This window comes from Sminthopsis crassicaudata, chromosome 2, assembly GCF_048593235.1.
Source record: "Sminthopsis crassicaudata isolate SCR6 chromosome 2, ASM4859323v1, whole genome shotgun sequence".
Taxonomy (NCBI): domain Eukaryota; kingdom Metazoa; phylum Chordata; class Mammalia; order Dasyuromorphia; family Dasyuridae; genus Sminthopsis; species Sminthopsis crassicaudata.
In genome coordinates, this window is record NC_133618.1 from 363,330,622 (window position 1) to 363,358,426 (window position 27,805).

The 27,805-nt window shown below is 40.4% G+C and overlaps 1 protein-coding gene and 1 long non-coding RNA gene across 3 annotated transcripts in view; one reads left to right on the forward strand and one right to left on the reverse strand.

Annotated features, from left to right (window-relative positions):
• PDLIM4 (PDZ and LIM domain 4) overlaps positions 1-14,895 on the forward strand; it is a 100,663-nt gene extending 85,768 nt beyond the window's left edge. The window contains exons 4-7 of one of the 2 annotated variants that reach the window (XM_074290976.1): positions 4,987-5,156; positions 8,454-8,614; positions 13,229-13,349; positions 14,362-14,895. In XM_074290976.1, coding sequence (XP_074147077.1) covers positions 4,987-5,156; positions 8,454-8,614; positions 13,229-13,349; positions 14,362-14,566 — 657 coding nt within the window. In that variant the 3' untranslated portion in view covers positions 14,567-14,895. The remainder of the gene's footprint in view (positions 1-4,986; positions 5,157-8,453; positions 8,615-13,228; positions 13,350-14,361) is intronic. The other variant, XM_074290977.1, reaches the window with a different exon arrangement.
• Positions 1-27,805, reverse strand: part of LOC141556596 (uncharacterized) — a 113,003-nt gene that overhangs the window by 53,676 nt on the left and 31,522 nt on the right. The window lies entirely within an intron of this gene.

Sequence of the window (27,805 nt, forward strand, 5' to 3'; positions counted from 1 at the left end):
GAGTTGCAAACAAGCCTTTACAGATTTACAGATGCTGAGTGTGAATTGGGAATGAAATAAATTGGAGGCAAGAAAGAAGAGGAGAGAGGTCAGGAAATGCAACTGCCTCTCAGTCTCCTTGTATTGTTATCATCCTCTCACATGAAGGGATCTGTACTGCTGGACAGAATTAGATCCCCAGCAGCCAATAGTAGGTGGCTACCATAACATCCAGCAGTCACTAGCCGGTTGCTCCCATAACAAATGGCACCTGAACAGGGACTCAAGAAACACAAGAAATAAAGAAACAGCAATACTCTAGAACTGTTTGTGAGTAGGATCCTCCCAGGAGAATTCCTTCAGTAATCTGTGAGGAAGGAAAGGGAGAAAAGATCTGGTAAGACTTTCAATCGGGGTAATTAAAATGGGCCAACACATCAAAGGGCCAAGTCAGGAGACTGAGGGACTTATGAAAAATGTCTACTCTGACTTCAATCCTACTTCTCTTTTTGTCAGAAAGTTTGCCTCCATGACATCTCACAAGATTCAACACCTGCTATAATGTCTCACCCTGCAACCATCCAGAGGAATAGGATGGAAAAGACTTTGATAGTGCTGTTCATTCCTCAGCAAGGGAACTCAGATAACAGCCACTTCCCAATATTGGACAAACTTAATTGACTGTGCTGTTGGGGGAAAAATAATAGTGTTCCCATAAAACAAAAAATGGGGAATTGTTAAGGACCATGCTTAAGTGTGAAAGGGTGGGTCAATTCTCCAGAAAGCCCCCACTGTTGTGAATCATAACATAGTTGAAGGAGTTGCAAAGCAGCTTTTACTGACTCACATGTTGCTTGTGAATTGGGAATGAAATAATACCATCTTCCCCTCCACTACAAAAGCTCTTTTGTGTCTCTTTTATATGAAACAATTTATCCTATTCTACCTCTCCCTTCCCCCCTTTCCCAGTGCAAACTTCTTTTCCTCCCCATAATTTTATTTTTTAAGATATCACCCCATTATTGTTAACTTAGACCTGGGCCCTTTACCTATGTAGACTCTTTCTAACTGCTCTAATAATGATAAAGTTCTAAGTGCTTACAAGTTATCATCTTCCCATGTAAGAATGTAAATAGCTTAAACTTACTGAATCCCTTATGATTTCTTTTTTTCCTGTTTACATTTTTATGCTTCTCTTGAATCATGTATTTGAAAGTCAACTTTTCCACTCTGATTGGGAATTGTGAATATTTAAAAGTCCTCTATTTAATAAAATAATCATTTTCCCCCTGAAGGAATATATTCAGTTTTTCTAGGTAGGGGATTCTTTGTTACAATTATTTGCTCCTTTGATTGGAGCCAAGAACTGATCCTTTCACATGTGTGCTACTAAATCTTATGATGTACTTCTGTGAATTCATGATAATTAAATGGTTCTTTTTGGCTGCTTGCAGCATTTTCTCCTTGTCCTGGGAGCTCTGGAATTTGGTTTTAATAATTCTGAGAGTTTTCTTTTGGGGATCTTTTTTAGGAGATGAGAAATGGATTCTTTTCATTTTTATTTTACCCTCTAGTTCTAGATATTTGGGCAGCTTCCTTTGATAATTTCTTGAAATATGATGTCTTTGTTCTTTTTTTGATCATGGTTTTTAGTTGGTCTAATATTCTTAAATTACTTTCTCTAAATCTATTTCCCAAGGCAGTTTTTTCCCAATGAGATATTTTTTAATTTTATTTTCTTCTTCTTTTTTTAATTTTGTATTATTGTTTCTTGATGTCTTATGTCTTATGGAGCAATTAGTTTCATTTTATCCAATAAGGAGTATTTTCCTCAGTGAGATTTTGGACTTTCTTTTTTCATTTGGCCATTTCTACTGTAAATGGAGAGACAGAAAGAGATCCCTTCATCACAAGGGAGATGTATTAGATTTCTATCAATATCATCATCTACTTTGCATATTAGTCACAGTGTCCTGGGTGAGACTCAGGTCTTAGTTGATAGCTTGTGCTCTTGCTCAGTGATCTTCAAATAACCACATTCCAGAGGGACAGAGAGGCCATGGGAGATATTCTGTGGGTGCCAGCGCTGGGGCATCTTCTGTCCACAGGGGCTCTGCTAGACAAAGAAAGCTTTTTTCCTGAATGGCAGAAGCCTGGTCTGGCCTGTAATGTTTTTAAGTAATCCCTTCCAACAAATGCAGACCCAGATCACAGGAAGGCTTTAGGCACACTTGGTGTGTGGTGAACCAGCTGTGGGCAATTGGAAAAGCCTGGTATTTGTTGGTCTTTGCCATTCTAACTTCTCCATTGGATACTGCAGTAACTTGGATCATCTTCAAGAGAATTCTGTGTGTTTGGGGGGGTCTATATACATACATGTGGCCCCTTTGAGTGTGTCTGTGGGTGTATGTGTGCACATGCATTTGTGGGTGTCTGTATGCACACTTGTGTGTGTGTGTGTTTTTCATTGAATGCATGCTTTCTTTGGGGGCATTTTCTCCAATCTTTTATCCTCTTGAGTTCTATAGGCTACTCTCCTCCCACCTTCCCTGTGCGCTTTCAGTACTCACATGCACCCTCCACTCTTCTTAGACACCCATTTTCCTCATAACCAACCCACTTAGCATTAGTGCTCTACAGTTTCTGGATGGGTGGGGATGGAGCATAGCCGCAGAACTGGGTATTATCATGAAGGGCCAAACAGGTGGCTGTCATGCCCAGGCTGGCTTTGTTTTCTCAGCTGCTACAGCAGAATTATCTGTAACCCTCCCAGTCATTGTAATCCTGCTCCCATCCCCCTAGCTCAAACCACTTTCAAAAGCTTACTGGTTTACTGTCCTAGGGGTGCCCCACAGCCAGGAAGCAGGGATTTGGTGACTCAGAGTTTTGGAAGGTGGGGAGGAAGCCCTCATCCCTTCCTGAAATCGCAGAGGGTGAGAGAACCTCAGATCGGTGCCATCTTAACCAGAAGCTAATTGAAATATTTCAGGGAGCAGAGAGATCACAAGAAAGACAATCAGGGTACATAGAGAGAGAGACTCCTAGACTACAAGGGAAATGCTCCCCTCAAGCCCAGAGGAATCTCATCCTCTAGCCTCTTGTCCCTTCTAAAGGCTTAAACAATCTCAGGATTGGAAGAGACCGGCTAATCTAAAAATCTTCATTTTATGTAGAAAATAAAGTCTAGAGAAAAGGACTAATCCAATGTCACCAATAATTCAGAACTCAAATCCCAACCCAGCTCCCTTATAGGGAAGTACTCTTCAAAGGAACCCAGCAAATGGAGGATGGGAGGTGGGACTAAAACTGCTCACAAATTACATCTATATTAATTAGAAGCTTAAGCTCACTTAGGAGTTGGAGCTGAGAAGCTAGAGGGTTATAGGTTTAATTCAAGGCAACCAGATGGTTCAGTGAATTAGGTAGATCCTTGGGCCTGAGTTTTGCCTCAGACGTTTCCTAATTCTGTGTGACCCTAGTCAAGTCTCTTAACCTATTAGCCTATTGGCCTTAATTCACTGGAGAAGAAAATGGCAAACCACTCTGGTATCTTTACTGGACAGTATGGTTTATGAGGCCATGAAGAGTTAGACGTGATTAAACAAGAATTCGTTCAATTTCTTTGGTGCTAATTCCTGTACAAAACCTAGGAGTCTTTATTCTGCCATCTTCCAATTTGCTGCATGTTTAGATGCCCTTATTTTAAGTTTTATAAACCAAGAGAACTCTCAGGGAGTAAGGAGAGGGCCCTAAGTTGTTCTGGGGCCATTTCCAATAGATAAGTCTTTAGGAAGGATGAACTCTAATCCTGATTCTGCTATATATTGCCTTTGGATGGATCACATAGCTAATAGGCTAATAAGACCCTTTCCCTTCCTTAGCTTCAATTTCCTCTTTAAAATAGGAATAGTGATTCCCAAGTCATGCTTCTAATTCTTTCTAGGAGGACACACACAAACACACACACACACACACACATATGCATGCACACACACAAACATGAACATAGGCTGAAGTACATATTGTTTTTGTCCCTGTTCTAGAAGTGATAATTAAATCAGAACTATCACTGCGGCTGAAAGAGGCTTTTTTTTTTCCCAATGGCTCCACTCACAATCCCTGGGGTTCCATACACTAAGATATCCTTCCTTGGCTTCCACTTCCCTATGTACCTTGTATCCCTCTGTTAAAATGTGAGCCCTCTGGAGGCAGAGCTTCTTTCAATTTTGTATTTATTATTCCCAGCACAGAGTAAGTGCTTGCATCTTATTATATTATCAATATAATCTCCTACTGCCAGGTGTGTAGGAGCTAGCCCTAACAACTCTAGCCAATTGTTAAATTTTCAGTGTGAGCTTTTACACCTCTGAAATCAGCAGGACTTGATTTATTGTTTTGTTGATTGTCTAGATGTAAAAAAACACATTAAATTTAAAAGTGGACCCTGCTTAATGTTTGCCCCTGCCTAAAGCAATTTGTAAAACACATGTAGCAAGAAAAATATAACACACCTTTGTACACAATTTGGGGACAAATGGTATCACATCTTAGACCTTTTAAAAGGCCTACTTGGAGTAATTTTACTCATCAGTGTTAAGTGAACAAGTGCACGAATAAGGAATAAATGGTTTAAGTCATGAAAATACCTAACACTGCCTCTACAATAGCCTAATTATATCCATTGAATTCTTTCATGAAACATCTTTAGCTCCAGAAACATATTCTGATATTATTGTTATCTCCAGCAGAATGTAAGTTCTTTGAGGTCAGGGACTGTTTTACATTTTTGCATTTTTCATATAGCAAATGCTTAATAACCATTTGTCAAAATGAATCAGATTGGATTGAAAAGAAAAATTGATTTAGAAAACAGCAGCCAAGTAATGCTGCCAAAGGTAGCAGTCTGTTTCAGACGGGGAGGTGGGGTGAGGGAGAAGGGTTGGGTTGTCTCAGTTTACCCTCCCTCTCCTGATCTGCCTCAGTCTCAAAACGCTTTCTTTCTTCTAGGACAATGGATTCACTCACAGTAGAAGGTCTTCAGCTTCAGGAGGGAGCCTGGGTGACAGCAAGACTAACCTGGGCCTCCAATATGGGACCCCATCCCGCCTCTATTCCCACAACAATGAAGCCAGTTTGCAGGCACAGATGAGCAACCTCCATGTGTCTCCACCCCACAGGTAAGTGGAACAGCTGACCTTCACTGTTCCCTTAACACTTCCCTAAACGTGCCCCTGCCATCGTGCCATAATGCCTTGAAGTCCACCATGAATACTTCTATCTTTTGGGTCCCAAATGCTTTCCAAGGTTAGCTTACCTTTCTCAGGAAATATAGCCCTAGCCTCAGCTCTTTCCTATCCTATCACCAAAACCAAACTGGGCCTGCAGGAATGATTTTATTTACTGCTCTCATTTCTCTTTCAAAACTCTACAATTCTAGCACTACTTTTGTGTCTTCCTGGGGTTTCCATTACCCAGTATTACCTCCCCTGACTTTTATAGAGCTTTAGTCTAAAATGAATTCCTTTGGTCAAGCAGAAGAAAGGTCATCTTCCTGAGAATGGGCAGCTCCAGAAACTTTCTCCTCTGAGAAGTCTGTTTTCTTAGATATTGTACAGAAATTGCTGCCCCCAATCCCAGTCAGGCAGGAATTGAGAAGCATATTTGGACTAGAAGAAATAGATGTTAAGCATCCAGTTAAACAACAACAATAAATGAGTGGGGCATAGTTGGGAGTGGACACATCTTTACTGGTTCCTTGAGAGTCCATCAATGAGCATCTGTGTTAGACTGAGGACTTGAATTCAGAACTTCCTGGCTCTACATGCTATCCACTACAACATGCTGCCTATAAATATACATACATGCCAAAAAAATATACATTCTAGGACAAGCCCAGGGAGCTTGAAACCTCCAGTGGAGCAAAAAGGCAAAAACTTGCTTCATTTTTATTTTCTGACAGAAAGAAACAGGTGCTAAATGTTCAATAAATCATTTAGCAGACTTAGCCATCAAAGACAAATGTTTTCCAGAATTCCATGTTCTTCGGCCCTCTGGGGACATATCTAGACTTGATTTTAAACTGTTCTTCTCAGTGTTCATTTTTTTTCTGCTCCAGGATTCCAGCTGTCCTGTGAGATCTAGGATAGAGGTCTGCCTCTAAGGTTTGGGCTGGCCCGTCACTACTTCTTCTCTCACCAGTTTTGAGACACACTCTTTTATTTATTTAAAAAAAATATATACTGATATCTTTTATTTTTACATAATTTTAATTTCCAAATAATTCCCTCCCTATTTTCCTACCCAAAGAGCCACTCCTATAACATAAATAAAAAGGGTGGGGGGAAATGATTCAGCAAAAAAAAAAAAAAAAATTCAACATATAAAACAAGTAGGACAGTATTTACAATATTCTACATTCATCATCCTCCCACTTTTGTGAAGAAGGGAGGGAGGAAGAAATGTCAATTTAATCTAAACACTAATTTAGCCATAGAAAAACAGGATAGGTGGGGCTTTTTGGATCTCTCTTCAATTCCTGACTGAAGGTTAGCTACAAAAGTAATCTCCTTCCAAGTTCCTCTGGGCATGGGAGAAGCAGATCTCTCTTTGGACAAGGGACATCAAGGCTAATCCCAAGCAATTGGTCCAATTTTGGTGGTGATGCTGGAAGCATAGTTCCAGTCATTTACTTTTTTCTGTCATAGGTACATGGGACAGTTTGCACTGAGCCAGAGTTTCTAGGGGTTTCAAAGGTGACAGGGCCATGTGTAGTGTTTGGGGTCTTTATTTTTGCCAGGTATGGGTTGTGACCCTAAACTCTGCTAGGCACTCACCCCTTCTACTCCAGATTAAGACAGTATTTCCTCACCATTCATCAGTACTAATCCTCATTAGCTTTTTTTTTTGTTGTTGTTGTTCCAAACTTTCATTATCAAAAATCTTAAAAAGCTATAATTCTAATATTTTGAAAAAAAATCCTCTCCTCCTCAGTGTCATTGACCTTAGTTTCCTCATCTGTAAAATAAAATAGATGAGTTACCTCTGAGATCATCTAGAGACTTTGAGATCTGTTAAACTGATTCAATAAGGCCTCCTTCTCTACAGCACCACGTCATAATGTTGAATCTCTGTTGAATCTATAGAAAATTTAGGTAATTTTCCAGCTTGCAGTATAGAATCATAGATTGAGGATTTAAAGAGGCCAGAGGTATCAGGTTCAAGGTCTTAAAAACTTCCCTGGCTTTACTAAAATAAAATGCAATTGGAAACTGTTTAATAAAAATAAATATATATAAGACACAGAAAATCTAAATTTGTGGTTTTCTAAATCAATATGTGGCTGTTCCATTACTAAGAGACTGACACTATTGTCCACCCCTCCTTATTTTACAGTTGAAGAAACTGAAAGCTGGGGTGAATTAATTTGATCAAGGTCACAAAGTAGTGATTGTAGGATCACAGGTTAGAAAGGGTCTTAGAGGCCACATAATCTAAAAGGAGTGCTTTGCCCAAAGTTACAATGGGAGATCAAACATACATCATCTGACTCTCAAACAAGCACACTTTCTACTCACTGCCTCAGTCATTGTGTAAGCTTGAAAACACTGCACTAAATCATTCTGCTTTACCTTGGCTTCTCCCCCAGGACGCCCAAGGGATTTTGTGGAACTCATAAAGATCCTGGCTCTCCACGCCTTAAACCATGGGGAGCTCCTGGCCATGATTTCATGTAGGATTTGAACAGGATGGGAGAGACCCAGACATAGGAAAGGAAGGAACTCTGTGAAGTTGGTGACTGTGTTGTCTAAGGAAGGGCCCTGAGCTCTACCCGGTCCCCCATGAGGGAGAAAAGGGCCAGAAGTGCACTTTGGGAGGCCTTTCCTAAATCCCACATAAGTGGAACACTCCCATTTCAGTATCATGATGCAGTGGAAAGAATGGTGAATTTGGAGGCAGAGAACCTCAGCTCAGATCTCAAGGTTTTGACACTTTTTAATCAGATTAGGTTTGGGGAAGTCATTAAACCACTCTGGAATATACTCTCTTTGTCTTTAAAATAAAGGGGTAGGATTCTAAAACCCCTTCATTCCTTTCTAGTTCTTTCTTAGTTATTTTTTCTATTATTTTCTTTCTTCTGATCTCTAAACAACTTGTATTCTTCTAGTTAAGAAAGCATAAGGAAAGCTTTCCTTCCCTCTAGAGGTACAAGAAAGCATTACTAGGACTTAGAGGGAGAGCAGAGTCTCTCTAAAGAGAAATCAGAGTGGGTCATTCTGCTTCTCACAACACCACCACCTCCCCCCTCCTCCAACAGACCCAAACTAGACTGAGCTCTGCTACAAGCACAAAAGGAAGTGGGTCAGACCACAGACAACTCCTCACATTGATCTGTGCCATCTTGCTTGACCCTCATAGTCAGGTAGCAGCTGGAAGGTTCCCTCATGGCCTATGCTTTCTCTCTCTTTCAAATCCAGCAGTGCTGACTCTACAAGATCTCTTCCAAGGAGCAGGAATGGTATTGACGTGGAATCTGATGTGTACAAAATGCTCCAGGAATATGGGGAACCTGCATCAGAACCCAAGCAGTCTGGTTCCTTCAGATACCTACAAGGAATGCTAGAAGCTGGAGAGAATGGTAAGAAGTCTTCACCTACCCAAGGTTCGGACCTCCATTCTTGCTCTACATCTCACCCTTCCTTCCTTTCCCTCTATTCAGCCTTATGCTTGCCTAGGATAAAGTGTTCAAAGCCCAGCTCTGCTCCTTGCTGACTGGCTATATTACTTAACCTCTTTGAGTTCAATGTCCTCATGAGAAGGATGGATTCAATAAACTAAGTAACCATGGCTACCCATCAGCAGTAAGTTGGGGACTAGGGGGCAAGGGGGCTTCAAAATACAGCTTTCAAAAAATAAGTTTCCTTGTAGACAGTTAATACTTGTAGGTCATTCATCTCTGAGTTAGAAGTGCCACAATCCGATGTGATCAACATTGAACTAAGAGCCAGGAATCTTGAGTTTTCTTCTGAGCTCATTTCCTAATTCTGAGGCCCAGAGAGATTTAAGTAACCTGTCTGAAATAACACCCTATCATTCTTTTTTCTCTTTTTTTTTGAAGCTTCAATTTTTTTCCTCAATCATGAACTTAATCACCAGCAAACTCAAGCTTTAATGTACAAAGTCATTTAAAAAAAAAAAAGAAGAAGAAGAAGAAGAAGAATTGTATATGAAATTGATATCAGTGTCATTACCTAAAAATGGTTCTGAGAAAACTTAAGGAGTTTTAGGAGAGAGATTAGGAGAGAAATACTCAAGGAGTTTTAGGAGAGAGATTAGGAGAGAAATACTTAAGGAGTTTAGGAGAGAGATTATGGGTGTTTGAGGTATTGTTTTGAATTTCTCGAGGGCTCCCAGATCCAGACATCCTTCTCCTTTTGTACAGCCCTTGGCCTTGCCCTCTGAGAGCTCACACTGGGGGATGGGATAGGAGATAAGACTAAAGCCTTGGATTTAGTTAACAGTTGTCCATCTAAGACAGTGCAGACTGGCTTTAGGATTAGACAGTGCAGATAGACACCAGGACTTGACTGGAGTGATTGGTTTGTCGGAGAGAGCCAAACCTCTGACTTCTGTCTGTGGGTGGTCAGTAGCTCTGGGCCTGAGGTGAGACCCCTCTGGGATTTTCATCAAAAGCTATGTTTATCCCTATTCTCTGCCTCTGTTTCTCTCTGTGTCTCTGTTTTTTTTTTTCTCTCTTTCTCTCGCTGTGTACTTTTCTATCTCAATCTCTTTCTGTCTCTATGTCTTTTTCTGTATCTTCTCTGTGTCTTCTTTCTGTCTCCGTCTCTGTCTCCTTCATTCTCTCTCTCTGTTTCTCTCCTTTCTGACTCTCTTTCTCTCTCTCTCACTTTTGCTCTGCTTCTGTCTCTGTTTTCTGTCTTCTCTCTCTCTCTCTCTCTCTCTCTCTCTCTCTCTCTCTCTCTCTCTCTCTCTCTCTCTCTCTCTCTCCCTGTCTCTGTATGTCTCATGTTTGTCTCTGTTCTATCTTTGTATATTTCTCCCCTCTTCTAGCTCTGCCTGTCTCTGTCTCTCTCACTTTCTTTGTCTCTATCTCTGTGTGTCTTTCTATCTCTGCCTTCTTTCTATTTATGTCTCTGTGTCTCTCTCTATGTTTCTGTCTTCCAGTCTCTCTCTCTCTGTCTCTGTCTCTATCTCTGTCTTCTCTGTCTCTCTTCCTCCCCCGTCTTCTCTCTTTTTATCTGTCTCTTTTTCTCTCTGTCTCTGACTTTTTCTCTCTCTCTCTTTGTGTACCTCTGTTTCTCTCATCTTTATCTCCTGAATCTTTTTTTGCTGACTAGAAACCTGCCCAAGTTTCACTCATCCTTTAAAAAAATTTGCCTCCACTTCCTCTCCTCCTATTATCTTTAAACACACAAAAATCTGGATTCTGACCTCATTATTCAACTGAAATTGTTTTCCCCCACAATTAACAGTAATTTCTCTATGTTTGTCTGTCTATCTCTCAACAATCAGAAGTTAGTGAATATGGCCACACAGTTAGCTGGATTTGAACTGAGATCTCCTGACTCCAGTATTGGTGCTCTATCCATTGTACCACCTAATTGCTTCTCAGAAATCTCATAATTGACAAATCTACTGTCTTCTTTTCAATCCTCATCCATCTATAAAGCACTTAACATTATTGATTAACTTCTCCTGGATGCACTCCTCTCTGGGTTCTAAGAGTCTGCTTTCTCTTGATGCTCTTTCTGTCTGACTTATTTCTCCTTTTCGGTCTTTTTTTCTCTTTGAATAACAATGAGGGCCTCCCATGGCTTTGTTCTGGATTCTCTTTTTTCTATGTATTCTCTCACTTAGTGATCTCATCAGCTCCCATGGATTCAAATTTTCATCTTAATACAGATGACTTTCAGATCTATTTATCCAGCCTTATCTCTCTAAATCCAGTCTTGAATCAGAAACTGCCTTCTGAACATCCCAAACTGTATATCCCATAGGGCAGATCAGAAATCTTTCTGTTCAGGATGTGCTAAGCAGCTGGCCTGAGAGCCAGTTACTTAACTCTTGTGATTTGAAGAGTCTGTGCTAGTCATGGGATGACCCTTCCCTTACCCTAACCTGGTGTTTGCCTTAGTAAATTCTGCCAACACAATCCCAAGAACTGAACATTTATCATATTTATGTCAGGATTCTGAGATTATTGCTTTTATGGCTTTGTTGTGGCTCTGTACCTTTGCCAAAAAGAGGAAAGCAATGAAACCTCTAGAATCCAGTTCTGATGTTCTCAGTAAAAGCTATCTCAGCCTTATATGTCATATCTGAAAACTTTCTTCCTTTTTCTCCTGTGTCCAGCAGAATCAATTACTAGGTATGGTCTTTGAGACCCTGTGGTCTGTGCTAAGGATGACAGGGTCCCATAGCCAGCTCCAGTGTTGAGTGGGCAGGAAGCAGAGGAGTTGAACAGAGGATCTATGGATGAATCACACATCTAGATTCTCTAGAAATAGCCGGGTAGTCTTTGTCTTCCCACATGCTTCAGCTTGGGTAATTGGCCCAAATTAGCCAAAATAGTCAATTTAGTATCACTGCCTCCCAACACTTTTAGTTTGTGATAATAGGATTTGGAGTTGGTTAATTTTTTGCTTTGTTTAGTTTTGTTTTTTAGTTTTCTTAACCCATAAAAAGATAAACCTGAGAATCTATCTTTACCTACAAAAGTAAGGGATGGGGATAAAGATGCATATAACTGCTTCCTTAGAGGCCCCCTCTACTCTAGAGTATAGTTTAGAATTCTCCCATTTCTGGGTCTCAGCCTAGAATGAGTAGACAGAATCATGAATAATTATCAGATAATAGCTATTAGAAAGGAACAGGAGAAAAAACAATGGGGAAAACAATTCTGGTTCAGAGGGTTCAAATCTTCCTCTGATGTTTATGATGTAAGTGAGTGGGAAGTCCTCTGACTTCTTAGGACTTCATTTTCCTCATCTATAAAATTAGGCTGTTGGACTAGATGATTTCCAAGGTCCATTCCCATTCCAAAACTATAATCTTGTAACTATATTTTTGCCCACGTGTGAAAATATAACCTTTTGTGTATGGCAATATGTTCAAAGCAACTCTGAGGAGTGTCTGTGCACACACATGTTTGTGAACATATGTCCACATGCAGTATGCGTGTGCTGACCTCCCACCAGAATACAGATTTATGGCTTAGATGGGGAGGGGATGGTAGAAAGAGAAGATAAAAAGGGATAAGGAGAAGAAGGCTTAACTATGCTAGGGGAAGGAGGTCAGACTATTGTGTCTCTCATTTTTTGTAATGTTTTTCAACACATAAGAATAACAAGCATTTATTAAGCACCTGCTGTGTATTAGACACTAAGTAGGTGCTGGAGATAAAAAAGATGAGAGTGAGATAGCCAATATGGCTGTCAAGAATCTTACTGCATTGTAGGGGGCACATTTGTTCACAAGTGAGATGGGAATACACACAAAAGAACTACAAAGTGACTTCAGACTGGGTGAATCATCAGCCCTGTCATTATATCATTGTTTGGCTAGTTGATTACTATCTTTCATTCTCAAAGAAGACCAAAATGACATCACTTCGTTAGAGTCTAATTAGTGTGTCCAAATGTGACTGATCAGACCAATATGAACTCAGGTCAGACACAAATAATCCCTGTCAACATTTGGGCTGGATTATTGACCTCCTACCATTGGGGGAATCTATTGTTTGTCTTACAGACATGGGATGGAGAGCTGGAAATATTGGAAGACTGAGAAGAATTAGGGCAAGATGAGGTTCCAAGGGTATAGTTCTGCCCCAGTGTTACATAATGAGTGAAGTAAAACCTGAACACAGGCATGGTTATATCTCTGAGATCAGGAGCTAAGCCAAGAATCCCAAAGTCCCATGTCTCTGAGACACAAGCTTGCCATAAAGAAGTTGGAATTTGGTTTTCAAAAGGAAGTTTGTGCGTTTTCAGAATCCAGGTTCATGATATGTATGCCCCCGACCTATCTGAGCCTGTGGCACACACTGGTCCCCAAGTGACCCAAAGATATCTTTCCTGAGCTCTCATCTGTGGTACAAATAACTACATGTAATTTGTTGTTTGCTCTCTCTTCTGGGCTTCTGTCCCATTGTCCAGTTAACCTAAACTTGGGTCAGGACAGAGTTCAAGCCTGGTCCAAGGTCAATATATATCCCTTCTTCACTTGACAGGTGAGAAACTAGACCGAGCAGGTGGCCCCAGAAACCTCAAGTCTCCTGTCTCCAAGCTAGGCGGTCCCATGGGCAGCCTGCAGTTGCTTCCTGAGTGTACCAGATGTGGGAATGGCATCGTGTGAGTATAGACATATCGCTTTCTTCCTCCCTCTCTTCCTCTATGTCAGTTCCAGGGTTAGAGGAGGTAATACACGCCAGGTTCCCTCACAATGATGAGAAAGATTTTTGTAAATTGTTCCCACAAAAGACATATATGATTCTTTAATTCCAAGTACTTCCATGAAAGGACTCGGACCATAGCTAGCTTGTGACCATTAGGCACATGAGCGGGGCTTTACAATGCTGGTGCCAAAACAATTGAGGCAGATTCTAGGGACCTAAATGTGAGCTACTTTAGCCCCATTTGTTATGCTGAGATTTAGGGGCAGGACATAATGATCTTTTAATGTCACCTTCATCCTTTCTCTCTTCCCTATCCAACAAACCATCTCTTGTAACAAATAATTTTTATTTTTAAAAATTTTAATAGTATTTTATTTTTCCAAATATGTGCAAAGATGGTTTTCATTATTCACTTTTGCAAAACCTTGTGTTCCACATTTTTCTCCTTCTCTCTCCCTTTTCCATCTCCCCAAGACAACAAGCAATCTGACATAGGTTAAACGTGTGCAATTCTTCTAAACATATTGCACCAAAAAATCAGATTAAAAGGGAAAAACATGAGAGAAAAACAAGCAAACAAAACAGCAAAAAGGTGAAAATATTATGCTTTGATCCACATTGTCTCCATAGTTCTCTCTCTAAATGAGGATAACTCTTTTTATCACAAGTTCTATTGGAATTGCCAACAAAGAATTTTTTAAAAGAGATTCAGCAAAGCTAGCCATAATGTCAGTCAAATCTGATAATTTATGCAGTATTCCAGACTCAATTCTCTAGCTCTATAAAGAAAGGAAGTTGATATATTTTCCCATCTCTTTTCAGAAGCAACATAGTTGAAATCTTAATGTATGTTTAATAAAGATTAAAAAAAAAAACAGGGTCCAACAGGTGAGAGCTAGTGCTGGACGATGATCTTTCTATAAACCATCTTTCACGATCTCTCTTCTTGCTTTTCCCTCTTTCCCCAGGGGCACAATTGTGAAGGCACGGGACAAACTCTACCACCCAGAGTGCTTCATGTGCAGCGACTGTGGCCTCAACCTCAAGCAGAGAGGGTACTTCTTTATTGAGGAACATCTGTATTGTGAGACCCATGCCAAGGCGCGGGTGAAGCCTCCAGAGGGCTATGATGTTGTAGCTGTCTACCCCAATGCCAAAGTCGAACTTGTCTGAGAGCAGCCCAGCCATATCCAGACCTAAGGGCATTGACAGGGTGGCCTGTCCTGACTATGCACACACACACACACACATCACATTCTTTGTAACACGGCTCAAACTTTGTAGGTGACACTTTCACAGTAAAATACCTTTACCCTCAGGAGAAAGAAAGGTATCAAGTTTGCCCCATGGAAGAGCTGTTTCCTTCTCCTTGCGCTGCTCCCTGTCCATATTGTAATTTCTGCTTTTGTTAACATTTCTGCCCTGGACTCAACCAAACTTTCTGTAAATATAGGAAGCCTTTTCTACTTTGTCACCAATAAAACCAGCATTCTGTATTTTGAGTTCCTTTTCATGGCATAGTGAATATGTTCAAGAGATCAGAGGGGGGAACTACTTGAGTCAGCTTAAATTAGTGGTACTGAATTTTAAAATATGATTTTATTTTTATTTTATTCATATTTTTGTTATATACCACCTTTTACCAAATATCTTCCTCCTCCTCTCCCACTGCTGTCATCCCTTGTAAAGTCAACCAACACAAAAGCTAAGTATGACCATATTTGCACTTTGAAAAGAAAGAGCCAACTTTCTCAGTCAGTATAGTTATACATCTTTCAGTTTTGTTTCCTTGTTCTTTGTAATTACATTATTCCAATAATCTTATTGTTTTTTCTAATCCTGCTCTTACTTCACTTAGTGTCAATTTGTACAAGTTTTTCCATGTTTCTCTAAAGTCTTTCTATTCATCAAAAAACATGAGAGACTTTGGAAGGAGTGTTGGCTTTGAAACCAGAGAAGGGGGACTCAATTATCATCTTAAATAATAATTTCCTATGGAAACTTGAGCAAGTCGTTGAACTTCTTGGGACCCATTTCCTCATCTGTAAAATGAGGATATTAGACTAGACAGCCCATCTGGTAGTCCCTGATTGAGTATCTGAGGTCTAAGATTTCAAATCATCATTTCTTGTTAACCCAGTGAAGACAGACCCAACTCTATTCAGTTTCCGGTCCTTCATCATCAAGCACATGGCTACATGGTAGCAGCCATGCTGAAAAGATCAGGAGATACTTTTTCTTTCCAGGGACAAAAGACAGACTACCAGAAGCACCACTCTCCCATAAGAAGTAATGGGACGGGGAAGCAGAATCTATTAGGAAGAAATAGGTATTTAACCCAAAACAATTGCTGTCACTCTTCTCTCCTTCGAGTGGAAGGGAGCTAGGTGAAAGGTTGACTGCTCACTGCCAGTTTATGCTTTCTTTCTGTCCTAGACTCTGACATTCACCCATGTACCAGACAGGGGAGCTATCCTTCCTTTCCCAAAGGCTAAGACCATGAACTTCAGTTTTATTCACTGCATATTAGGGAAGGAAGGGCAGCTACGTCTAGCCTCTGCTACACATTGAACCACAGACTCTTTCAACAGGTGGAACCATGACCCTTTGGAACCTTTCTCTGATTTGAGTTACAAACTGCTGATGCTTTAGTATAAATTAATATTCCTAGTGATGTGACTACCCTTAATCATTTAGCATTGTTCAACACCTATTATGTGGAAGGCATCATGTGGAACATATGAAGATAAAAATGAAATGATCCCTACCCTTAAAGAGGTTAAATCAGCTCGGGGCACACTACACATTCACAGATAAGTAAATGTGGGATATATATAAATGGAAAAGCAAAATAATAATGCCAGACAGTTACAAATAAAGACAATCAGGGAAAGCCTCTTGAAAGAGATGGCCTGAGCCTTGAAGGGAGTTCTTAGAGGTACAAGTAAAGAAGGAATATGGAAAACCAGAAATGAGGAAGAGGACTTCCTAAGTAAAAAAAAAAAAGCAGCATCTGGCCTCTATGTCACACAATTAGCAGGAAACAAAAAATCCAGGGAGAGAATTTCAAATCTGCCTACTAAGGGAAGACAGTAGTCAAGGGCACAGAAGTAAATGGTATTCCAAGGTGTACACTGTCCCTTCTGGAGAACACATGTGGTAAGTAATAGTAGAAAGTAGGAATCTACACAGATTTAAGACAAGCATCACACCCGTGAACCTTCTCTTGAAGATGGGAAACAATAGTCTGCTACCTTCTGCCTTGCTCAGAACATCTCTATTATTAATTATGCTTAGTTTAAGGGAATCACACTGTAGGACAAATATTGACCTGGATGTGAGGGGACTGGCAACCCCGCCCTGGGGGGATTGTTGGGAGGAGTTAGTGAAGACTTAGAAACTAAAGTGCATTTGGGCCAAAATTTCCTAACAAAGCTAAGCAGAAAGGGGATTTGTCATTTGTCAAGGCTGTTTTGAAGAGAATGAGTTAGGAAACAGATTAGATGACTCCCCTTCTAGCTATTAGTTTCTATGATTCCATACTAAAGATAATAAGAATACTGGATCTGGTGTCAGGAAAACCTGAATTCAAATCTAGCCATACATACTTCATAGCTGTTTGACTCTCAGCAAGCCACTTAACCTCAATGGTCCTCTGTTCTCTCATCTTTAAAATGGGAACAGTAACAGAACCTACTGCCCAAGTGAGGTTGTTGTGAGGATAAAATGAGATATGTTATAAGTTTTTTCCTAACCTTAAAGCACTGTATAAATATTAACTATTATGATTTTCTGTGAGGCTATGTGGGTAAGGAAGAAGGGAAGCTGCTTTGCTAGACACGGAAGCAAAGAAGTTTTTTGTTTTGTTTTGTTTTTATTTTGTTTTGGTTTGGTTTGGTTTTTTTTCCCAGTGGTTCTATGATCTCTTAGAAAACTGTCCACCCAGTACCCAGACCCTAGAGACAAAGAAACTCATAAAGAATTCTAACATCAGTCCCAAATAGTGACTCATTCCCTGGCCTAGCTTCCAACAACCCCCACCTCCCATCCAGGCTGAGGGATGTTCTCACACATGCTAGGACCAGAGCCAAGAGTGCATTTGAAACATGACCTGCTTAGGACCCCACTGCCCATTACTTCTGAGCACCAGGTGTGGACATATGGGGAAACAGAGATGTGTTCTATTCTCTAGACAGTTCAGAATATAAAAAAGTAATTTGAGTAATTGGAAACTAGAGAACACTTGCTTCAGGGCAACGTCAACACTCTGGTTGGGGAGACAGGTCAGAGGACCTTCAGGACTGCAAGAATGAAGGGAAGAAGGAAACACAGGAGGAAAAACAACTATCTGCTACAGCTACACCATAACACAGTCTCAATTCAGTAAGTACTCACTGAACACATGAAGATAGGCTGAACCCATTGCTGAATTCCACTGGTTGGTGGATGAAGAAGTCAGAAAGCACAGGCAGCACTGTACTCTTGAGTTCACAGTTCGAGAGACATATAACCAGAGCATCCCTAGGCCATGACTTCAGTGAGCTAATGAGATAAAGTAGGGACAGGACAGAAGCAAACCTGCCCTCAGCAAGCTCAAAGTCTAGGGACAGAAGGTAAGTAGGAATGAATGATTGACCAATCTCACAAAGAAAACAGGAAAGGAATAAGACTTGCCTGTGTGGGATTTGTTCACAGTAAATGAATTCAGCTCATTCATTTTTGGAGAGTGAGAGAAGGCCCAGGCCATGCCCGGCCTAGGGCCAAGTATGCAAAAGCTTTGCTAGGAAAATCCTGATGCTCATGGTAGGCATTTGTAGAGCCATGCCAGGAGCCCACACATCCTGTTCGGAACCATCAATGGGGAGAAAGAATCAGTCATGGTCGCCTGTGCCTGATGGGAATAGACCATCGCCCACTATGGAAAATCCTATTTTTGCTGGACAGAAAAGTGTTATTCCTCTGCCTGGCATTTAGTATTTCTAGGTACTTTCCTATCATCTTCAGGAATGGGGTACAGTGGGAGAGGATATAATATCAAGAAATCCCAAGTCTGTAATCAATGGTGGCTGCTTTGCTCCTTCTCTGTTCCTAACTGAACAGAAAAGGTGACTGTCTTGTTTTCATGATCTTTTCAGATCTATCACTTACAGCAAAGCTCTACTACTTTGAGCCCCTTCAGGTCACATAGAAAATGGTCAAATGCTAAGGTCTCTTCTTGGCTCACGTTGGAGCAAGAACTTATTTGTTTTCCAGTTCTCAGCAATGGGGAAGAATTGTTTCTATTATGAGGCCCTTTTGTCCCCCAAATCCAAGGCCAAGTCTAGTCCCCCTTCCAGAGAAGTTGTTGTTTCATCAAAGTTTGTTTAAGAAGAAGTATCATGTAATGATTTTTGATTGTCAAGTTATGCCAGTCTGGCCAAGGCTTCTCTGGAGGATGCTGCAGACATGGGAGTTGGGCAAGGGAACTTGGAAGTAGTGTTTGCTCCAAGAAGGGCTGAAGATCCCATAAGGATAGCATGGGCTCTACTTCATGATTAGACTCCATTCCCTAGGATACTCTAGAAAAGAAGAAACTGAGGAAAGTAGCTGGAATACTCTTTCCCAAATTCCCGGTGACTTCCCAAGCCAGGATTTTTAATTCCTGTAGCTTAGGAAAGTTAGCAGAGGTACTGAAAGATAATTTCTCAAACAAGCAAAGCCCACATGGGGAGGGAGAAGGACCCTCTCAAGTAGAGGCTCCTCTGAGAACTATGAGGAGGCTATAGCCTTCCTTGTCCTTGCCTCTTCAGAGTTTATGAAGAGCCCATAGGGTTAAAGAGGCTCCCATGGGCAGATCCTGGGGAATCATAGGTGTCTAGTAGGAAACAGTAAGTTGGTTCCACTGGTATCAAGATCTATTGATCTTGTGTCTAGACCATACCTTTTTTTCTCTTTCTTCTTCTCTAATTCAAGCCCAGAGAACCCCACCCCATACCATCTCACCACACCCTCTGTCTCTTCCCCTCAGCCCAAGGTTCTATGCCATAGGTGCAAGATATATATATATATATATATATATATATATATATATATATATATATACATACATGTATTTTTTTGTAGTTATTGCTGATGAGGCACGCCTTAAACCCATAAACAGCTTCATGGATCCGGTGATTTAATAACATATTATTAAGACATAAATCAGCCTGTGGGCTCCTGGTCAGGGACTCAGCTGTGTTGTCAAAAAGAATTGGAGCAGTGTGTCTGGAGAGGAGTGAACACAGAAGGGCTTTCTTTAGAAATAAGTTCTCAAAAATCAGATTTTCCACCTGATTATCTCAGGGCAGCTTTAAGAACTTGTTAGGTTTTGAGCAATTGATACATTTACTGCCTCTATGATGTGAATTGGCAGCTTTTTCCAGGACATGTCCAGAGGTGAAATGATCTCAAGGTTTTCTACATCCTGCTCGCAGTTTCTGCTCATAATAAAGCCTTAGGATGGAGCGTGATCTCACTCACTTTGGCAGGATAATGGAAGTAGGGGCATTTCAGATCCCTTTACTTTATTTCCTGGCACATGCACCATGTGAAAGGAACAATCTAGAAGAAAAGATTGCTTGGATGATGAGACTCCCTTAATATACAATGAATCGGGATCAGCCAGCAGAGGACCACTTGATGTCTCCCTCTTGTGTCAGTCAATATTAAGCAGATGTTCCAGATGCACTGGAGATGCAAAGAAAGACAGAAACGTGGCTCTTGCCTTCAGGAATCACACATTCTAACTGGGGAGATAACACGTAAATAATTGTACACATAAGACACAGGCAGTACAAAATCTCAGAATGAATTTGCCACCTTCTCTCCAGTGACACTGACACCACTCTGGAGACTCACACCAGACTGTGGCAATAGCTTGCTGCTTGGTCTCCCTGCCACAAGTCTTCTCCCACTCCAGTCCATCTTCCAATTCAGCTACCTTTACTCACCACCCTACTCAGCAAATTCCAATAGCTCCTTCCTGTCTCCACATCAAACACTAAACCATCTGTTCAGTTTTTAAAAACCTTGAATAACCTGGCCCTTTTCTATCTTTCCAGTCCTTTGTTGTTGTTGAGTCCCCATTTGGGGCTTTCTTGGAAAAGAAACTAGAGTGATTTCCCATTTTCTTCTCTAGCTCATTTTACAGATGAGAAAACTGAGGCAAAACAGGATTAAGTGATTTGCCAGTTTATGCACTATGGTGCCGCCTACCTGCCCATCCTTCTAATCTTATACTTTACTCTCCAGTGACATTGATCTCCTTGCTGTTCTTTAAACAAGAAATGTCATCTCCTGATTCTGTGGGACTCATGGGTCTCCATTCCTGATGCCCTCTCTTTCCTCACCTCTTCCTTCTGGCCTCCCTGGTTTCCCTCAAGCCTCAGCTACAATTTCACCTTCTACAAGTTCTCCTTCATCTTAGTGTCTTTCCTGTGAGATAACCTGAAACTCACCCCGGATATTTTTTGTTTGACTATAACTGTTTGCTTAGAGAAGGGCTGTTTAGACCTTTTTTGTATCCCCAAAGCATAATACAATGCCTGACCCTTAGTGAAGACTTAATGTTTTTGAGGGGCTGATCAGTAAGAAGACTAAAGTTGGGGCAGTTAGGTGACACAGTAGAGAGAGCACCAGCCCTGAAGTAAGAGGAACCTCAAATCTGGCCTCAGATACTTGACACTTACTAGCTATGTGACCCTAGACAAGTCACTTAACTCTGATTGCCCTGATTAAAAAAAAAACAACCCAAAACAAAAAACAAAACCAATGTCATTGATTATAATTGGTTGCTGTCCTTCATTCTTAGAGAGGACTAAAGTGACATTATTATGTTAGAGTCAAGTTAGTGTATCTGACAAAGGCTGATCAGACCAATATAACACACAATATAACACTAATGATGAGATAAGAAGTCACTGCTTGCCTATTCTTGTGCTGAATGCTGTGGAGGATACAAGGAAGACTCAACCTTGGCCCCAGTCAGATGATTGACAAGCATCCTGGAGAGAAAAGGCTTAGACAGCTAAGTTAGGGACCAGTAGAGATGAGAGAGTAAGGAAAAGGGGGAGCTCATGAATCTGGTACAGCCTGAGAAGGTTTCATTAAAAATGTAGCTCTTGAGTTGAGCCTTGAAAAATGAAAATAATTTAGGGGAAGTTACATAGTAGAAATAAATTTTCAAGTTTAATGATTCTTTAGTTGTAGCTATACATATATATATATATATATATTATACACACACACACACATATATATATATATTATACACACACATATATATATATTATACACACACACACACACACACACACACACACACACACACACACACACACATATATATATATATATATATATATATATATATATATATATATATATATATCCCAGACCATTTCATTTAATCTCTTCTCTTCATAAAGCCCAACCTAGGGAATCATTCTTTTATCAGCAGCTGCTCTGCCCAAAGGAATATAAATTTTTGGCTGAATTTTTATTGCTGAAACCTTGCATTTTATGGGCTAGACTTTTCCCCCTCTTCTTTACTTATTTATTGTACCTTTTAAAAAAAGAAAACTGGAATAATTAATTCTATTAATTAAATCTAATTAATGTAGTTTCATTTATGATTTCTTGAAAAACAGCAGTGGAAAACCAGACTTGAATAAATCCAATTGGGAGTCAAATGGAGCTAATTGACTATGCCTTTTAAAACCCAAATCACTCTAGCTCTCACTGATTGTCCAGCCCAAGTCTCACTTGATCATTGTTTGAGTTTTGATGGCTTAGAGTGACTGTAAATAGTAGGTTTTTTTTCTGTTTTGGCCAGAAACCCTGAAGGTCTTCTCCTACCAAATTTATTTTTTTCAGTAGATAAAAGAGGCTATTTTTTACCTCATTTCTTACCTGGTCTTAATCACCAAATGGGCAGTGCCTTAGACATATTGAGACCTGAGAAAGGCCTTAAAAAGGCCAAGGTCTAATACTGTAACTAGGGCCATCTCCAGTCATCCCGATCTATATCTTGCCATTGGACCCAGATGGTGCTAGAGGAAAGAATGAGGCTGGTGATTTTGCACATCCCTCCCTCGCTTAAATCTAATTCACTTTCAAGTCAAGACATCACCTTCCTGATGTCATTCGTCCTCTTTGAGAACCAAGGACAAACAACAAGAACAATTTATAAAGTCGCTATTACCTTCATCTTCACTTATTTCTTCTACTTTGTTTATAATAAGATAACTCACATTTCTTTGGCATTTTATGATCAACAAAGAGCTTTTTTCCTACAATAACCCTAGAGGATATAATTTTTACTCCCTTTCAGAATTATATATTTAGAGCTGGAAGAGCCATTGAGTTGACCTCCAGATTTTACAGATGAAGAAACTAGGACTAGGAGAGATTATGACTTGCCCAGAATTAGACCAATATTAACTAGAAGGGATAGATTTTGAACTGAGATTCTTTGACTCCAAATCCCATGCTTTTTTCAAAATACTACACAAGAGAAAAGAGCAGCTCCTTCCTCAGAGTTGTAACTCCAGTTCCAATGCTCTAAAAATCTGTAAAGTAACTGATGTAGGGATTCTTTCCAACAATGCATTAATAAGCTATCTGTGACCTTCCATCCTTGGAGTTCTGCTTCCCCATAAAACTTCAAAAACCACATAGTGATCAGCATCCTCTCCTCAAAGACAACATACTAGGTAATAAGGATGTGAAAATCCTAGATTTATTCTACAAAAAAACTCCTAGAAATTTCAGGGTAGAAAGTCCCATATGTTCAAACTTCTCTTTATCCTCAGTGTCATACAATTATTAAAACAGGACGAGCTTGTGGTAAACAGGCTTAAGTTTATAGTAAAACAAATGGCAGAAACAATAGTCTATACTGAATACTGTATTTAGCAAGAGAGCGTGAATAATTGAAGTTTACAGAAATTATGAGTTTAATTTGTTCCAAATGTTTTCTACTTCTTCCCCCAGTAATATTCTGTTCATGTCCAGTCACAGAGGAACCTGATCTAAGTCTCATTTCCTTTTGTCACCTCAGAAATCTCCCTTTGGTCCCACCCCAGGTGTCCGTAGTGTGCTGGTTTCTCTAGGGAAACATATTAGGCAGCATTGAAGCTGACCAAAGATGAGCAAGCCCTGGAAGGGAAGAAATAGGAAAAAAAGGCTTGGGTAATTCACAAGTCATATAATTAGTCCCTGGAGAAAGAGAGTTCAACTCCAAAAGCACAGGTGCTCCTTCCAGATGATGGCTAGAAAACAGCATTCCCAATATCTGTTTCCATTGGTCAAATAATATAGCAAATTGATCCCCAAATTCAAATCAAGAGATTTGGATTTTAGGTATGGCTCTGTCATGAATTCATTGTTTCCTCACTCTGACTTTCAGAAAGTAACTTTCTCTCTTCTATGCCTCAGTTTACCCATTTGTAATATGGGGATAATAATCTCTGCTATGTGTCTTTTGCAAGCCTGTTGGGAAGATCCAAAAAGACTTAATCTTTCTCAGCCTCAGTTTCTTTATCTGTAAAGTAGAGATAATAGTAACTGTAGCACTTACTTCATAGGATTGTTGTAAGAATCAAATATGATCATTTAGAGAATCCCGAAAGGCTTAAAACACATGTAATCTTAATCCCAAAGCCATTGGTATGGGGCTTTCACCTCACTGGCAGAGATCAAAGCCTTGTGTCCATGTGAGGGGGAGGCAAAGTTGGCAAGAGCCAGAGAGAGAGGTGAGCTCTTGAGTCTTCTTTGGAGTATTTTTAAGTCACCAAGTCTCTTTGGACTTCAGGTATTACTGATTTGTCAATCCCACTTGAGGCTTCTAAGAGAAAAGACCATGAAGAATCCAACATGAGAAGAGTGAATATTCTTCCTCATGACCCTCATTCCTAGCTTGTTACACTGGAACTTTCCAGGGGTTTCCCCTAGGGTAAGATCTGGAACTCTTTCTCAGTTGAGCCAAGTTTGAGTGCTGCTTCACTCTGTCTGCTATATATTCTCTAAGAGATAATTCCTTTGATTTCTGTTTTGCTACTGAATTGGGTAAATTAGTTTCTTTGAGAATTCCTATGTATGTTCATTGTGGAACTGGTATTTGTTGGAAATTCTCTTTGTCTATCTTTGAAAATAAAACTTGGAGTCCTCTTTTTCCCCCCAGGTAATGAAAAAATGATCAGAAGTTAGCATGAAATTATATCCCTTAGACTAATAATATTTAAAAGAACAGATACATGTACTTTTAGGATGTTACTCCCTCTTTTTGAAAAGAGTAAGCAGTCAGCTTCTGCTCCCCAACTTCCTTTTTCCCCTCCTGGCAGTAATTAATTTCCCTTGGAGAAGGGTGGGGGGAGAAGGGCTAGAGATGTCTATTCTGCTTCCCTTTGAGTCACACAATGACACCCCCATTGCTACATGTGGGCAACAGCCCTCCTAACATATGATATAAATGTCAGGTTCATAAGTGCCCATTATTGGATTGGTGAAAGTTTAGTTTGGCTAACAAATTCAAAATCTGCCCAGAAGTGAAAGGCTCTCACCCCTGAGGGATGTGAGGGATGGGGCCTTCCTCTCTTCCTCCCCTTCCTCGTGCTCTGGGGACTCGCAAGCTATTTCTGAATCCTATAGTCCCTGATGAAGAAAAATGCAGAGTGGGAAAGATGGATAAGTGCTTGTGGTCCAACCATCCATCTATCCTCTGAAATCCTAGCTGTTCTCATTCAGAATTTAACAGGTTAACTGGAGAGAGTTTTAACCTCAGGTCAGTCATTATTGGATCAGACAACTTTCTGATCCTCCACCTTAGGGACACCACTCCTGGAACTGACTCCACATTAAAAGAAAGTATTAATAAAACACTCCTGACTCCAGCTATGGGAGGATAGGCAGCCTATAGGCAGGTATGAACCCATTGGGTCTGGCAGCTATGAAAGTGGATTTGCTCAATTAAAACCATTCCCTCTCCTGGACCTTTAACAACTATTTCAGACATCACTTGGAGCCTGATTTACTTTACTGCCTTTAGCTAAAGAGCTTTAAAAGTTTCCCATAAAATGCATTGTGAATGTGAGCTCCCATCCTGCACAGATGGAGGCACTGAGACTGGTTTTAGGATTGCAAAGGCTCAGGGTCCAGAATGAGAGCAGACAGGCTAGGCTGTCTGTTTCAGGAAGGAAGGTTTCACAGCAACAGAAGCTATATCCCTTTCCTGTCCCCCTCCCCTTCTGGCTATCCAGGTACTGGACTATGTAAAAGGGAAGACTAATAGCACCTTCCCAGCTTTCTCAGCCCACTACACCATGTGGTGGATGTAGGGAAATCTCCAGCCTGTTCTTTCATCTCGGTTCATCAATATCCATGAGTCTTCATTTCTTGTTGCTCTTTTTTTCACCCAAATAACTATTAGCTATTAGTTCCAAAGGAGCCCCTCTTCCCACATCTCTGGGCTTGAAGGGAGCTTTAAGCTTAATAAACTCTCACTGGATGAGGAAAGAGTCAGAAAAACCAGGTTCAAATCTTATCTCTTTTGTTCATTATTTGTGCAACTTAGCTCAAACTGTTTTAATCCCTCTGGCTCTGAGCGTCCTCACTTGTAAAATAAGAGAGTGGGACCAAATCATTTCCAGGTCAAGATCTGTCATCATTATATCCTTTCATTTCTAAAGGCTGAAAACCATGTATCCTTCTGTCTTAGCCACTGTTTGGCTCTCTGCCAGCAGAGATACAGCCATAGAAAGCTCCCACTTTCTTTCAGTTCCTCATTCTCAATGTCTGCACTTAGGACTGGAGGAAGATTCTGAGTTGGCTCCATGATGGAAGAAGGTGAGAGCAAAGAGAAAGGAAGAGAGCGAGCGAGAGAGATAGACAGAGAGAGGAATAAAGAGAAAGAAACAGATAAACAAAAGAAAGACTGAGAGACAGCAAGAGATAGGGAGAAGGAAGAAAAAAGGGAGAGACAGAGACAAAGAGACAGAGAGTGAAAGAGACACAGAGAGTCAGAGAAGAAAGGGAGAGAGAGACAGATACAGTTATAGACAGACACAGTGATAGACAAAGACAGAGAGAGGAAGGAAAGGATGAAGAGACAGACAGTGACAGAGAGATAAAGATTGAGAGAGAGATGAAGGGAAGAGACAGACAGACAGACAGAAACATAGAAAAAGAAAAATAGGGAAGAAGAAAGTCAGAGAGACAGACACAGAGAGATACAAAAAAAAGAGAAAGAGTGACAAAGAAACAGTGACAGAAACAGCCGAGCAAGAGAGACAGAGACAAAAAAAAGAGAAGAAAGGAGAGGAAGAGAGACAGAGATAGAGCAGGAGTTATAGAGAGAGATACCATACAGAGAGAGAGAGAGAGAGAGAGAGAGAGAGAGAGAGAGAGAGAGAGAGAGAGAGAGAGAGAGAGGGAGAGGGAGAGGAAAAGAGACAGAGAGACAGAGGGAGAGAGAGAATAAAGGAGAAGGAAGAAAAAGAGACTGAGGATCACAGGGAGAAAGGGAAAGAGAAAAACAATGACAGACAGAGACAGAAGAAAAGAGGAGGAAGAAAGAGACAGAGACAGAGAGAATGACAGAGATAGATAGACACGTGCAGAGATAGAGACAGAGGCAAAAACACAGAGAGAGTGATAGAAAGACAGACAGAGAAAAACAGAAACAATACAGAGAGAAAAGCAGAGGAAGGGAGGAAGAGAGAGACAGAGACAGGGAGACAGAGAAGAAAGGGGGAGGAAGAAAGAAAGACAGATAGACACAGAGAGAGACAGACAAACAAAGAGAAAGAAGAGAGAAAGAGAGGCAGAGACAGAGAGACAGAAGAAAGGGACAGAAAAGAAAGAGAGACAAAGACAGAGAGATACAGAGACAGAGAGACTGACAGAGAGAGAGGAAGAGACAGAATAGCTTTGAAAGTAATCAGTAGAATTTATTACATATATATGCATATATATTTAAAAGACAACATGAAATAGAGGTTCTCTGTTTTATATACAATTCTGTGTTCTGTGTTTATAAAAATTCTTCTTTTTGTGTTTAAGTTCAGAATTTTTAAAATATTTTTAAAAGTACAGCATCATTTTACAGGCTGATTTTAAAAGATTAACTTGTCCACTGCCTAAGTTTTTAAAAAAAACAATTATTGGTTTTCTCTGTTTCTATTTTTAGAGAAACATTCAAATCTAGTACATAAAAGGAAAGACCATAAGACCTCAATGTCTCTTCCTTCCCAGGTCCTCTGCTTCTTCATCTCTGACTTCATCAGTCCTTACATAGAAAGCAGGGGGAAATCCATGCATCCCACTAGGGAGTCAGATCCCTGAGCAGCAGGCACCCCTTCCAAATTCTGGGTTTTGCTTTCCAGCTGTTTGCCT